At 49.8% G+C, this 14,990-nt stretch overlaps 1 protein-coding gene across 2 annotated transcripts in view; it reads left to right on the top strand.

Annotated features, from left to right (window-relative positions):
• The window catches only part of TGFBI (transforming growth factor beta induced), a 34,589-nt gene extending 20,044 nt beyond the window's left edge, over window positions 1-14,545 (top strand). For both annotated transcript variants that reach the window (XM_055286171.2, XM_055286169.1), the window contains exons 7-17: window positions 251-392; window positions 3,696-3,908; window positions 4,704-4,841; window positions 5,437-5,582; window positions 6,412-6,548; window positions 7,399-7,529; window positions 9,824-9,948; window positions 11,578-11,680; window positions 12,242-12,321; window positions 13,403-13,427; window positions 13,926-14,545. In XM_055286171.2, the coding sequence (XP_055142146.1) occupies window positions 251-392; window positions 3,696-3,908; window positions 4,704-4,841; window positions 5,437-5,582; window positions 6,412-6,548; window positions 7,399-7,529; window positions 9,824-9,948; window positions 11,578-11,680; window positions 12,242-12,321; window positions 13,403-13,427; window positions 13,926-13,966 (1,281 nt within the window). In that variant the 3' untranslated portion in view covers window positions 13,967-14,545. The remainder of the gene's footprint in view (window positions 1-250; window positions 393-3,695; window positions 3,909-4,703; window positions 4,842-5,436; window positions 5,583-6,411; window positions 6,549-7,398; window positions 7,530-9,823; window positions 9,949-11,577; window positions 11,681-12,241; window positions 12,322-13,402; window positions 13,428-13,925) is intronic.
• The last annotated feature ends 445 nt before the right edge of the window (window positions 14,546-14,990 follow it).

The raw sequence follows: 14,990 nt of genomic DNA, 5'->3' as shown, positions 1-14,990 counted from the left end.
TACTTATTATTTATGGGTGTGGTGAATGGGATGGCAAAGGCCATGTCTTACTGATCACCAAACCTTAAGATAGATCCTGGCAGCTAGTAGACCCTTGGTCATGGGTGAGCTTGGGTTTGGCTTCTGTTTTCGTCTTGGGCTTCTGCAAAAGCCTCGAGCCCCTGCGGGGAACCGGCGAAGCTGTGTGTGCATCTTCTGTGGGGAATGCCAGAGTCTTCAGGGAGCACTCCATCTTCTCTCCTCCCCACAGGCTGCTGTGGCTGCATCAGGGCTCAACACGATGCTTGAAGGTAACGGCCAGTACACACTCTTGGCCCCGACCAATGAGGCCTTCGAGAAGATCCCTAGTGAGACTTTGAACCGTATCCTGGGTGACCCAGAAGCCCTGAGAGGTGAGCATCCTTTGGCTCCTGCTGCTGTCTCATTTGTGCAGCTAGACTGAGACCAAGACCTGCTCTGGTCCAAGATGAACATGCCACCTGCCTGAGGTGACCCTCAGGATATCCACTGCAGCCATGGGCTGGGGTCATCCTGTCCTGTTGCTCCAGCTAACCGTGTCTCTGCAGCAGCCACACTACTCTGAGGGCTGAGTACAGAATCCAGCAGCTTTTGTCTGGGACAGCTGGACTGAAGAGAGGCATAGCTGGAGATCCATAGCTGGCCCTGGCCAGAAACAGGGAGAGTGAAAGGCTGGAATGGCCAAGGCCAGAGCAAGGCTAACAGGTAGAGCAACAGCTTACAGGTGTGGGGGTGGCAGATACTGGCACCCTTGAAATGGATTCCTCATGCCGACTCTTCACTATTCTTCTCTGTGGCTAGGGGACTTATGGATAAACCAAAATTACAGTTAAAAACCAGTCATAGGCCAGGCACAGTGGCTCACGCCTTTAATATCAACACTTTGGGAGGACAAGGTGGGTGGATCACCTGAGATCTGGAATTTGAGACCAGCCTGGCCAACATGGCGAAACCCCATCTCTACTAAATACAAAAATTAGCTGGGCATGGTGGTGGGCACCTGTAATCCCAGCTACTCAGGAGGCTGAGGCAGGAGAATCACTTGAACCCAGGAGGTGGAGGTTGCAGTGAGCCGAGCTTGCACCATTGCACTCCAGCCTGGGTGACAGAGCGACACTCCGTCTCAAGAAAAAAAACAAAACAGTCATAGTAGTCAACTTTTGACTCTCCATTTCAGATTTCATCATGCCCTCCTCAATAAGCTGCTAAGTTAGGCAGTGCATTGATTATTGCTGAAGGAGAGGGAAGGAGCTAACGTGTTTTCACGTGTTTTCCTTTTGGAGATGAGAAAGGAGGACTCTGCCTTCCCCCCACCCTGCCCCTTTCTACTCCAGGACCTCTGAAAGGCCATGAGCACAAAGCTGCTGCCTGAGTCCCCTGAAACGCAGGGTACGCCCCAGGTCTCTGATGCACCCCACCACACTTTTCCTCTCAAACATATTCCAGGATCACTTGATTTCTTTTGAATCTGTTTAAACCCACCGTGTCAATGTGCTGTACAAAATGTCTAATGCATTTCAGACACCCTATACATTTAAAATGTTCTCCTTCTATCTGTGCAGGGATGGGAAAGGGCATATTTCTGAAAGCACAGATGGGAAGACAGGATTTGTTCCGTGTCCAGGTGATTATGGTACCTTTATGTGCCTGGCCGGCACTGGGGACAGAGGCCATGAAAATGAATACAGCACAGCCTTTGCCTCCAAGGAACTTAAGACCTAGTAGAAATGGCAGGCTTTAAAACAGGTTGTTGGGATCTGATTTGGTGACTGCAATGACAGAGATACTCACAGCACAAAATGGGGAATGAGGGCAGGCATTGGGACACACATAGCCTCAAGGGGCCCAAAGCCTTTTAGAACTGTATTCCCTATTAACATATGGTTTGTACAGAGCACATTTTTTGCTTTGGAGACCTCAGAACTCCTTACTATAGGCCAGACAAGCTTATAATCCCAGCACTTTGGGAAGCCAAGATGGGCAGATCACTTGAGGCCGAGAGTTCAAGACCAGCCTGGCCAACATGGTAAAACCCCATCTCTGTTAAACATACAAAAATTAGCTGGGTGTGGTGGTGGGCGCCTGTAATCCCAGCTACTTAGGAGGCTGAGGTAGGAGAATCACTTGAGCCCGGGAGGCAGAAGTTGCAATAAGCCCAGATCATGCCACTGCACTCCAGCCTGGGCAACAAAGCTAGACTCTCTCAAAAGAAAAAAACAAAACAAAACAAAACAAAACCAAAAAAACTCCTTATTATAAACTGTAAGAAAAAAAAAGGCCCCTAATTCGTCCCTTTTGCGAATCTGCCTTTTCCTACTCAATAACCGGCTGGTTCAGAGCAAGGACACTCTGTTTGGTGCTGTAGCTGCAGACTGGAAGGAAGAGGTCCTTGCCCCACACCCAACAGTCTCCACTGTTACCAGCAGGCTGGCAGGCAGGCAGGCGAGAAGCAGCCAGGGCTGGTGGTATGTCCCGTTTGAAGACACGGTTTCCAGCCCTGGCCCTGCTCACCCTCCAAGTGGCCCTGGCAGGTTCTTCTACCACATCCTGGACTTTACCTTCCTTCTCGGAGAAGCTCAGTCCCCAAGGCCTTATTCCCATAGGCCTTCTCACCCTTTTTCTTTCCCTCTGGCTGAATGTGGCCAGCACCGGCTTTCAAGGCCATCAACTCATCTGCAGCAGCCCGATGCCTTGCAGGGCCTCAGAGCTTCTTCCTGCCCATGACAGTGTGGTTTTGGTTCCCACACTCGGAATCAGATTGAAACTCACCTCTGTGGTGAGAATATGGGACACAGAGCCTCGGTGACCTTGGTGAGCAGCAGTCCAGGCCATCTGCTCAGCCTGGGGTGGGCAGGGGCTCTTCCTCCTTGACTGGTCCTTGCATTTGCCTCCGTCCAGCCTGTCTGGGCTCTCTGAGGCAATGGAGGCCAGCAAGAGTCACGATGGGTCAGGAGCCCCCTTTGGGCTTCAGCCCTGCCCTGCCCCGTACAGTAGCACTTGGACAAGCAAATAAATTATTATACTTATTATTTATGGGTGTGGTGAATGGGATGGCAAAGGCCATGTCTTACTGATCACCAAACCTTAAGATATATCCTGGCAGCTGGTAGACCCTTGGCCTAAATGAACAGAAACCTGGACAAATAAAGTGTACAAATAACTCAAAACTGTCATTTGTACACTTTTCATCTTTTCCTACTACAGTTTACATTTTTATAAAGGTCAGTGGATTTCTAAAATCCCATGGTAGGCTCTCTTGAGTTTTTCTTGCATCCCTGAAGTTCAGCTGCAAATACGCTAATCACTCACATTTGATTTACTCTGTTGTCAGGCACTGTGCCGAGTGCTTTACGTTCAGAATTTCATGTCATCTCCACAGCAGCCCTAGGAGATGAATGCAATTCTTATGTCCACTTGACTGATAAGGAAGTTGAGGTTCAAAGAGGCTGAATGACTCTTCCGGGGTCCCACAGCTGGAAAGTGGCCACAGAGCCCCAGCTGGTTTTCTAGGGCAGCAGGCAGGAGGCGAGGAGGATCTCAGCCCTGTGGTGCCCCAGCCTCATCTGAGGGTCCTCATCTGAGAGAACAGGATCCTCACAGCACGGGCAGGCTGCAAGCGGCCCCTGAGGTCATCCTGGAGCAGACTGTCACTTGACCTGAGTCTGTTTGGCCCCCAGACCTGCTGAACAACCACATCCTGAAGTCAGCTATGTGTGCCGAAGCCATCGTTGCGGGGCTGTCCGTGGAGACCCTGGAGGGCACGACACTGGAGGTAGGCTGCAGCGGGGACATGCTCACCATCAACGGGAAGGCGATCATCTCCAATAAAGACATCCTGGCCACCAACGGGGTGATCCACTACATTGATGAGCTACTCATCCCAGACTCAGGTAGGCCAGGCGTCCAGGGGCAGGCCATCCCCTGTGGCGGGGGTGGGGAAATTCAGAGATCTTTGGGTGACTTCCCTGCCTGGACCCAGCTCACAGCTTCTTGGCCACCGCAAATGTGTGGGTTGTGACCAGACTGAAGCATCTTGAGCTTCAGGCATGCAAGTGCAATGGAGAGGCAGTGTGGAGCCATTGAAGGAGTCTGGGGACAGACACAATCACAGAGGCCTTTTGGAAGATCTGCCTGCTGTGAATGGGCAAAGAGGGCCATTTGCTGACCTCAGAGCATGTGCTTTCTCAATAGTGCCCAAGCTGTCCCATGGTCACTGACCCAGTTAGAATGACTGAATGGACTTTGGCTTGTGTTTCATTCGGAATCCTAGCCCCATTCTAGTCTTCCAGTGACATCTGTCCATGAGTGAAGGAATCTTACAGGAAAAAACAAAATGCTTCTATGGGTGTGGTTGCTGGGCTTATCTACACCGCAGAAGCCATCACACAGACTGTCTTTCTCCCCATTGTTAGAATGTGCCCTGACCAAGCAGCCCACAGGGCCTGGGACAGAGGCTGATCTCTGCCTAACTGAGCTTGCCTCTCCTCCATCTCCTCCTGACTGGTTAGATTTTCTAGGCGACTGTTCCCCTGATGACACAAGCCCGCTGGGCCCCAGCAGTGTTTAGAGGGGTTGTTGACTCACGAGATGACATTCCTGCTGATGTATGTCATGCCCTGGGGTGGATGAATGATAAATGAAAACAGCGCTTTTAACTTTTGAACCCACTTTCTCCTTCCTTGTAGCCAAGACGCTATTTGAATTGGCTGCAGAGTCTGATGTGTCCACAGCCATTGACCTTTTCAGACGAGCCGGCCTCGGTAATCATCTCTCTGGAAGCGAGCGGTTGACCCTCCTGGCTCCCCTGAATTCTGTATTCAAAGGTAACATGGGGAAGGCATCCCTGTTAGATTGTCCCTGGAGGCAGCTTCCCCACCCCGTCACCTCCACAACACTGTCCGATTTACAGCACCCCATGGGACATTAGAACTTCCACTCAGCACAACCAAAAGCAGATGTGACTTAAGCAGAAACTTCAGAGGCTCTGTTGTTTCATTAGGCAGTGCAGAGAATGCTGTTGGGGAGCTGTTCCTCAGAACTCAAGACTTGACATCTGGGAGAGCAGAGCATTCCCTTGCCTTTCTATTTGCAGGGTCACTTGCCAATGTATACTCAAGAGGTCAGAGTGAGGGTACAGCTGAGCTGCAGCCCCAGGAAGGCAGAGAAGGGGGCCAAGTTGTGTGCGTGCCTGCTCTTCCCTCTTAGGGAAAAACTCCAAACACCCTTGATTATCCGGATCTTCTTTATTTCTCCATAGAAGATACCAGATGTTAAGGAATATTGGCAGCTTCACTTGGTTTCTCAATCCCTGTTTCCAAACTCAAGGAGGGATGGGCTTTTTCACTGTATTTATCTCTCATCACTCTCTTCATTGCAGGAGCACATCTCTCTGGACCTAACTATCACCCTTTCTTGTAGATGGAACCCCTCCAATTGATGCCCACACAAGGAATTTGCTTCGGAACCACATAATTAAAGACCAGCTGGCCTCTAAGTATCTGTACCATGGACAGACCCTGGAAACTCTGGGCGGCAAAAAACTGAGAGTTTTTGTTTATCGTAATGTAAGTTCTGGGTCCTAAATCATGCTCCTGGGAAGCTCCTTACTGTGGGACTTGTATTAGCGTAAAAAAAAAAAAAAATGTCTTCAATAAGCAGGAGTTTGCATGAGAACTGGTTGCTGACAAGGAAGGAAATAATTTCTGGAAAAGTATTGATAACAAAATGAGATCCTGCAGAAGGATCGGAATCTCTTTTTCTGGAGGCCTTCGAGAATAAACCACACAATTATCCAACCTGTATTGTGAAGGAATAAGTCCTTCTTGAATTCAGGAATGAACACCTGGGAGGAGGGATGGAGTTCGGACTCTTTCTGAGCTTATGAGAAGAGAAGTCCCCTAAACTAAAATACAGCCCTCCTTGGTCCAAAAGGTGCCTTCTCTCTTCTGCTGTACCTTCTTTGTTTTCAAACCGAACAGTTACCCTGGAAATCAAATAGGGAGTACAACTCAACATAGCTCTTGCCTGGGACCAACCAGCACCATTTGGCTAAAGATGGTTATCATCTGTTAAACAAAGAAATAAATACATGGGTTCAATGTATTTATTTCGACGTCGTCAATGGACCTCATGTGTAACTGATATTCTCATTATGGGGCCTCTGTGTGACTTTATTGGGGCCTCTCTAGTCGTTCTTTCCTTAAGGAAGACCATTTATTGTTTTATTTCCTGGAGAAAATACATCATTTTATCCCAGACTTAATAACCCATCCCAATGTATACTCCTTCATCTTCATGGATGATGACCCTGCTACATGCTCTGAACAAATCAGGAGGCCCCTCGTGGGAGGATAACCAACCAGTCCTTTCTTTCTCTGTCCCTCTTCTGTACAGAGCCTGTGCATTGAGAACAGCTGCATCGCGGCCCACGACAAGAGGGGGAGGTACGGGACCCTGTTCACCATGGACCGGGTGCTGACCCCCCCAGTGGGGACTGTCATGGATGTCCTAAAGGGAGACAATCGCTTTAGGTAATTAGTTCCATCTCCGGGTGGAGCTTCTGCCCAGTGGTCATGCTGGAGTGGGATGTGGGGCACCAGCTATTTGTCAAGCTTTCTTCTACCTTGGGGATTCAGTTAACACTAGCGGTGCACTGCTGTGACCTTCCAGACTTGGGATGGGGAAAAGGCAAGGGTCGCCTTGAAAGCTTACATTGGGAAGAAGGGCTACTTCTAAGAGTGTAATGCTCACATGCATGGAAAGCAGGGAGGGGGGACTACATTTTTATGACTGAAGTGCAAGGAAAACATCACTCTCTCATTGTAAAGCTCCAAGTGAGCCAAGAGCACGTAGTTTACAGTGCACGATGAGCCTCTCACTCCCTGTGCAGTATCTGTTTATTGCAACTGAAAGACCCTTGTGAGTTTGTTTTCTTGCCCTGCTATCTCCATTTCTGACTTGCTCATTCACCTCGGGGTGCTGTCACATTGAATGTTTCCCTGTCACTGACTTCAGCCACCTGCACAAGGGCCTGGAGACCACACCCCTCTGCCCTCCCAGAATCATATCCCTGGAGGCTCAGCTAGTCTCTGGGTCAGCCATACCTCTGCCCTTTCTTTTCCCTCCTTTCTCCTGTGGCCTCTGACCTCTGGCCATTTAACAGAGCTTAGCATTTTTGCTGGGTGGAGAGGAGATGGAGCCTGGAATCACTCCCTCTTTGTGCATAGGGAGGGCATGAAAACCAAGGTGTGTGCATTCCAGTGGCCTGGACTCTACTATCCTCAGTGGTGAGGTATTTAAGGAAAATACCTCTCGGCTGTGGTGAGGTATTTAAGGAAAATACCTGTCGACAGGTGACATTTTCTGTGTGTGTATCTACAGCATGCTGGTAGCTGCCATCCAGTCTGCAGGACTGACGGAGACCCTCAACCGGGAAGGAGTCTACACAGTCTTCGCTCCCACAAATGAAGCCTTCCGAGCCCTGCCACCAAGAGAACGGAGCAGACTCTTGGGTAAAGACCAACTTAAGTACACATCTCCATTTTTCTAAAGTAATGATCCCTCAGGGCCCCAGCAGCAAACAGCTGGCACATCAAGGATTGACTTGAAGGGATTTAATGACAAGACTATTTGTGGAAGAGTGGGCGGGATTAAAGGTACTAGCAAAGGATGAGGCCAACTAGGGACTAGCAACCCTGGGAAGCCTTTACTACCCCTAGGCCTGGGGGAATGGGAGGATGAGAACAGGAACCAGGGAGGTCATGAGCCTTGGACAAGGGCACAGAACAGCAGCCAGAGCCATGTGCAGCCAGCCACTGTCAGAACCATGCAAGGGGGACCACTCAGCGCCCCAGCCTCCTTCTCAGACAGTTGCCATCTGGGTCTCTCGTTGGCTGATGCGAGAGCAGGAGGGAGCCCACTGATGCAGTTCATAGAGCTCAGCCTCCTGGGCAGGAAACCAGGCAGAGAGGAGTAGAAAAGAATTGAGGGTGGCTGCGACCAGCGCAGTCACTGAGGCATGTTTCCCACTGGAGACCTATGAGCACAGTGATAATAAAGCCAGTTACCTGCACTGACTATCCCTCCAGACAAAAGCTTTCCCAAGAAGTTAGTCATGGCGCTGAGAGATCTAGTTGAGGATGTTTGGGAGGGGATCTAGTGGCTACGAGTGGCTAAGAAAAATGAGGAAGGTAAGAGTATCTTGCAGCCTGTGTTGTGAGGATTAAAGAGGATGCCACACACAGGGCCAGGCAGATAGCCTGGTCAATAATAGCCACGACGATGGGGGCGGGGGGAGCAGGAATGGGAGTTGCAGTGTTTAGCTCAGATGCACGCCTGTGAGAGATGCTTCCACTCTCACAGAAAGATGAGATCGAGGAAAAGGAGGAGGAAGAGGAAGGAACTTGACAAACCTTGGGGCCCACATTGTCTACACCTCCCTTCCTACTCTAGAGCAGAATAGAAAGTTCAGGTGGCAGGCAGCTCGAAGTTGAATTTGTGTCCTGTTTAATTTTCTTTATTGCTAAATGAATGCCTGTGTCTGTGATGCTGACGTATGTTCCTAAGGAGACGGGAGAAGTTCATTCTGAGCATAAACTTTTCATCCTCTCTCTGTCCAGCAAGAACGGAATATTCCCCAGGTGGCCTGAGCCAGCTTGGCTTTCTTTTCATTTTCAATTATGTGGGAGTTGAGGAGGGGGATGGGGAAAGCTTCCCAAACACACCCTCCCCCAGGTCTGAGGCACCCCCGGGGGACAGAGAGTGTTAGAGGTTGGTCCAGGTGTTAGAGATATTGAAAGGACATCCCATGCACCCCAGGGGCTGGTGTGGCTCTGTACTTCCAGGCAGTATTTTGTGGAAGGGGAACCTTGTCAGCTCCAGGTTGTGGATGTTTGAAAATCAGTTGGTACCCAATGGCTCCACCCTCTGGCACGCATGTGGATTTGTCAATAACCAAGTGAACTCTCCAAAATACATTAAAACTTCCTCCCTTCTAGGTTTCAAGATGCTGGAAATAGCTGTTCATAAGCCCTGGGGAAATTTAGCCATTTGGCTGGTAATGGGAGTATCTGAGATGAGAGGGCAGCTGGAAACTTTCGGAATGACCTCCCACACTTAATTTGGGAAATGCCTCTGCACCTTTATGGGCAATCAGATGCCTGCCCCAGTTGCTGGAGACACTGATGTGGGCTGAAAGGAATGCTGAGACGTGACGAGGAGAGATGCTGCGGAGGGAATATCCCCCTCAGCCCTGACCTCATCGGCTCCATGGCTCCTCCACAGTACAGCTGTCCACTCTTTTAAGTTCTCCCTTCAGGAAATAGCCATCTCAAACCGAATGTGCATTTGAGGGCAGAATGTGTAAATATTGCACTACTGTGTTATAACCGTCAGGAGCCATGCTGATGATGAAATGTCCCAGATGCCGGTGCTGGAAAGGTCCCTGGCTTTCCAAGCAAATATTTATCTCATGGAAACATGAGTCATACTCACAGAAGAGTATGGATTAACTCCTTCTCAGCAGCCAGGGAGCCCGGCATCCCAGAGAGCATATTTAACCCAGAAGCCAACTGACTGCCAGGGCAGATTTGTGGTCATGAACATGTGCTTTGTGTCCTCTGACCATTAGACAGATTGTGGGTCACAACGTTGACTATACAGTGGGAGCTTAATAAGTGCTTATTCCCTGGGCAAGGAGTTCTTCATTTCAGGGGTGACCACTTACATCTTCTCCTCTGGGCCCTCCTTGACCAGGCTAATTACCATTCTTGGGATTAACTCTATCTCCTTTTCCCGCAACTTGCAGGAGATGCCAAGGAACTTGCCAACATCCTGAGATACCACATTGGTGATGAAATCCTGGTTAGTGGAGGCATCGGGGCCCTGGTGCGGCTAAAGTCTCTCCAAGGGGACAAGCTGGAAGTCAGCTTGGTAAGTGTCCTGCAAATCAAAGGCTGGCTGTGCCCTCCCACCAGGGCTCCAGGACATATCTCACCCCCAGGATGGCATTATACACACACAACCTTCAAGATGCAGCCCGAATCTCTGAGTGTAATTCGTCCAAAGAAAAAGAGAAAAGAGAAGAGGGTCTTCAGGGAAATCGAGTGAGATCATAGTTAGACATGAGTGAGAACTTCCAGATTTACAAGGGAATAGAGCATCTGATTTGGCATCTGAGAGAGGCTATTAGATCTTCCTTCTCTTAAGGAGGTGGTAGGCAACTAGTTACGTGACTGAAGAGATCAGTCTCTACTCACACCATCCCACCCCCCAAACCCAGGGGTTCACTGAGTTCTACCATGAACCAGACCATCCCAAGAGGCTTTTTGAGTTCTGACACTTGCTCTGTGAGCCTTCCCTTGCTCTGCACATTGATGATATAACTTCGTAACTGCACTAAGAGTGTTCCTAAAGCAGATAGCCCGCCGAGCTCCAGAAATCTCCCTGGCTGCACCTGCAGAGGCCACTGACCCCTCTGTGGAGGGACCACTCTTCAGTGTGTGGCTGCCTTCTACTCTCTGCTCCTCTCTCCTGGTCTTCAGCCATCCATTCCTCACCAGTTTCTCACCAGGAGCATAGGAAGATATGCATGTAGGGAGGTAGGCACAGGGATGACTTGTTTGACTTTAGCAGGTCATTCAAGAATCTCCTCGCACCTGGTTTCAGATGCTGGGGTCCTGTCTGTCACAGGCTTCTGTGCCTCCTACCCCCTTGAGTTTGTCACATGGATCCTTCAGGAAGGCCTAAGATAGATTTGCCCTGGGTGGGCCTCCTATGAGAAAATCTTTAGTCAGGCACCCAGGCAAAATGGAAAGAGCCTTTTGCCCAGAGCAGGAAGCCTGTCTTCCATTTCCAGCCGTTCCACCTACTTAGCTTAAAAGAGGCACTTCGCCTGTCTTCAGTCTCAGTCTCCTCTTCTGTGGAATGGGACAATAATATCTACTCTTCTTATCATACATTGCTGTGAGGACTGAGTGGATCACACAAAAAAGCATTATGTAAATTGCAATGTGCTAAATCCACACAGGAGATTTGAATTAATCCCCCACACTGAAGGTCTGTCAAGGGCAGGGACTGTTTCATTCACCAGAGTATCCCCAGTCTTATACAGGACCTGGCATATGAAAAGTGTTCAGTAGGCCGGGTGCAGTGGCTCATGCCTGTAATCCCAGCACTTTGGGAGGCCGAAGTGGGCAGGTCATCTGAGGTCAGGAGTTCAAGACCAGCCTGGCCAACACGGTGAAAACCCATCTCTACTAAAAATACAAAATTAGCCGGGCATGGTGGCGCATGCCTGTAATCCCAGCTACTCGGGAGCTTGAGGCAGGATAATGACTCGAACCCAGGAGGCAGAGGTTGCGGTGAGTCGAGATCGTGCCACTGCACTCTAGCCTGGGCGACAAGAGTGGAACTCCATCTCAAAAAAAAAAAAAAAAAAAAAAAACAAGGAGAAAAAACTGAAAAGTGTTCAGTTAAACACTTGTTGAGTGAATAAAATAAATACATAAATGTATAAATAAATGCTCTACTTTCAACCACTACTCTCTGTTTTTCTTTTAGAAAAACAATGTGGTGAGTGTCAACAAGGAGCCTGTTGCTGAGCCTGACATCATGGCCACAAATGGCGTGGTCCATGTCATCACCAATGTTCTGCAGCCTCCGGGTAAGTGTCGCATCCCTACTGACTCTGCAGCCAGTCCTTTTCTCCATGTGGCAGTTGGTGGAGAGAAGAAAAACTGTTCTAAACAATGATCAGAACAACATGTAATTGTGATAGTTAAACTGTGCCTATGTGACCGATTGCAGAGTGAATTGGGAGCTGTTGGTTTTGAATGCACCACACTAAGGAATGTGAGGACACATTGCTCTTTGCGGAGTTGCCCAGCTATATTAACTCCCCTCGGACACAGCCCAGTTTTCTGTATGCGCGTGGATGCTGCCCGCACGATTCCCAGCACTCCTCTTACAGCATCTCACCTCAGTGTGTTCCTTGCCTCCAGTGCAGTTGAACCTCAGTCCTGCCTCTCCTCATGTGTGCATTCACCTTTCTTGGCGCTCTCTCCCCATGGGCCAAGTTCTACCATGAGTTATGAAACATTATAGAGAAAACATGTCTTTGGAAATGTGAGCCAGAAAGCCCACCGGTGCCCCTCAGTCACGGTTGTTATGAATGACATGCTAATGGTTTCACTCTGGTCAAACCTGCCTTTTCTTTCCTCTTCAGCCAACAGACCTCAGGAAAGAGGGGATGAACTTGCAGACTCTGCGCTTGAGATCTTCAAACAAGCATCAGCGTTTTCCAGGGTAAGATGCCTGCTAGGTTTGCACCTAGCCTGAGCAGCCTCAGTTCCTCTGTTTGGGCCATAGAGGAGCCTCTCCAGCCCCTGTCTTCCTTGGCTGTTCCCCAGGGCTCTCTTAAAACTTCTCCCCACTCCCACTGGGGCATCCTCAGCCCCAGCCTTTGTCAAATTCAGAGTAAAGAACCCAGGCAACTCCTGGGCTTTCATGGGCCAAAGTGCAGGCTTTCACACAGAGGCCTCTGAGACTCAAATCATGGGGAAGTCACTGCTGGAGAGAACAGACATAGCTCTGGAAGCCATCTGTCCAAGAGGCAGCCCATCCCAAGTTCATCTTACAGTGGCCAGGCCTGCCCTGAGCCGGGGCCTCTGGGTCACTCTTCTGCTATCCATGGCATTGCCCATCCTGGGTGAGGCTGGGGCTCTCCTGGGCACTGTGTGGATTCTGGATACAGGGATACTGGGCTCTCTATGTGTGTGGAGCCATCCCTTCCTTGCCCCAGCCCTACCTCCCTCTCAAACCCTCTCTGGCTCTTTCTGAGCTTCCTTTCCTGCTCCCCAGCTTGCCCAGTACTCAGTGCCCCACTTGGCTCTTTTGCTTTTTTGGGTCAGGTGGAGCCTCTTGGGAATGTGAGGTGCCTTACAGAAAGATTGCACTTCAAGAGGAGAGGCTGCAGGGAGCCGTCCTGAACCCAGAGGCCTGGAACTTACCGTGTCACTTTACTTTTGTACCCAGGGATCTCCTTAGTCCCTCGAGAAGGATTCTTGGCCCTGAACTCCTACCCCTGAGGCCACCTCTGTGCAGCCCCAGCTCCCTCAACTCTAGGCTGTAGTCTCAGTGGGAGAGCCTGGCTTGGGGGTCTCCTAGGAATGTCCACCTAAAGCCACACTTGATAGGGGCTTGCACAACTTATGTCTGCCAAGGCCACCTGAGGAACTCCCTGGCGCCTATAAGTTCCACCTTCCCCTTCTTCTTCCTCACCCCAGCATTTTTTCTGAGTAGGGGTGGCAGTGGGCAAAGCCATTGTCATAAGCAGGTGCAGGTATAACTTTCACTAGAAAACCTGACACCTTGTGTTTTCTTTCAGGCTTCCCAGAGGTCTGTGCGACTAGGTAAGTCTGGTCTGGGTTTGAAGTCATTGCAGACCTGTTTAGGCCTTACCCCCAAGCAAGCCCAAGCCTGCCATCTGCTGTATGTAGATAAGAACATCATGGTGCAGTAAAACAAGCCTGGCCTTTGGAGTCAGAACAGCAGGGTGACTTGGGGTCAGACCCAGAACACCCCATTTCCTTCTCTGCAAGATGGGGATAATAAGAGTAACAACCTTTTAGGGTTAATGTGAGTTTTCAGCTTAGGAAGTCTGGGAATATTGCAAAGGGCTTGGCAGGAGCCCATGGTGAGGATCTAGTTCCAAGTTGATAGGTACAGGAAACCAGAACATCGGGCCTTGAGTAAAGAGTGAAGTTTCACAAACCACAAAGCACCTGCTATGTGCAGGAGAGCATGGCAGAAGGAGGCTGCTTGGCCCTGGTCCTTGAGATTCTGACAGTGTCCTAGACAGACATGGGGAGATCTGCACCTATCTGATGTTACAAACTTCTCTTTTTCAGCCCCTGTCTATCAGAAGTTATTAGAGAGGATGAAGCATTAGCATGAAGGACTACAGGAGGAATGCACCACGGCAGCTCCCCGCCAATTTCTCTCAGATTTCCACAGAGACTGTTCGAACGTTTTCAAAACCAAGTATCACACTTCAATGTACATGGGCCGCACCATAATGAGATGTGAGCCTTGTGCAGGTGGGGGAGGAGGGAGAGAGATGTGCTTTTTAAATCATGTTCCCCCTAAACATGGCTGTTAACCGACTGCATGCAGAAACTTGGATGTCACTGCCTGACATTCGCTTCCAGAGAGGACCTATCCCAAATGTGGAATTGACTGCCTATGCCAAGTCCCTGGAAAAGGAGCTTCAGCATTGTGGGGCTCATAAAACATGAATCAAGCAATCCAGCCTCATGGGAAGTCCTGGCACAGCTGGAGAAATGGCATCATTATAAGCTATGAGTTGAACTGTTCTGTCAAATGTGTCTTGCATCTACACATGGCTTGGAGGCTTTTATGGGGCCCTGTCCAGGTAGAAAAGAAATGGTATGTAGAGCATGTAGAGCTCAGATTTCCCTATTGTGACAGAGCCATGGTGTGTTTGTAATAATAAAACCAAAGAAACGTATGTCCCGTGTGCATGGTACAGTGTGCTGGTCTGAGGCTGTCATGCTCCTCCACACCTCAATTCCATTCTGGAGAAGCTCAGAAAGGAGCCCTGGGGGGTGGTTTTGGGGAGATTCCAGCAGCCAGCCCTCAGACACCCAGACAACTCATGGGGGTTTGAGTCTGTCTTTGCCAAACAGGTTTTTATTTCACCCTCCTCTGGGCCTGGGGTTTCAAGTTTTCGGTGTTGCCTTCACCCTGCACTTTATTCCTCTTATTACTTGGAAGTACCTTCCCTCCAGCATGGTGATCCCCTGCCTGTGTGCTGGACTTTTGAGTCCTCAGCACCACCCTGTGAAGTGGTTGCCAGCACAATCCCATTATGCAGATGAGGATACCAAGGCCCAGGGAAGGGAGAACCACCGGCAGCACGTAAAATAGCTGAGCTGGGACTGGACCCCACACCT

This window comes from Symphalangus syndactylus, chromosome 7, assembly GCF_028878055.3.
Source record: "Symphalangus syndactylus isolate Jambi chromosome 7, NHGRI_mSymSyn1-v2.1_pri, whole genome shotgun sequence".
Classification (NCBI taxonomy): domain Eukaryota; kingdom Metazoa; phylum Chordata; class Mammalia; order Primates; family Hylobatidae; genus Symphalangus; species Symphalangus syndactylus.
This window is presented reverse-complemented; position numbering and strand designations above follow the sequence as displayed.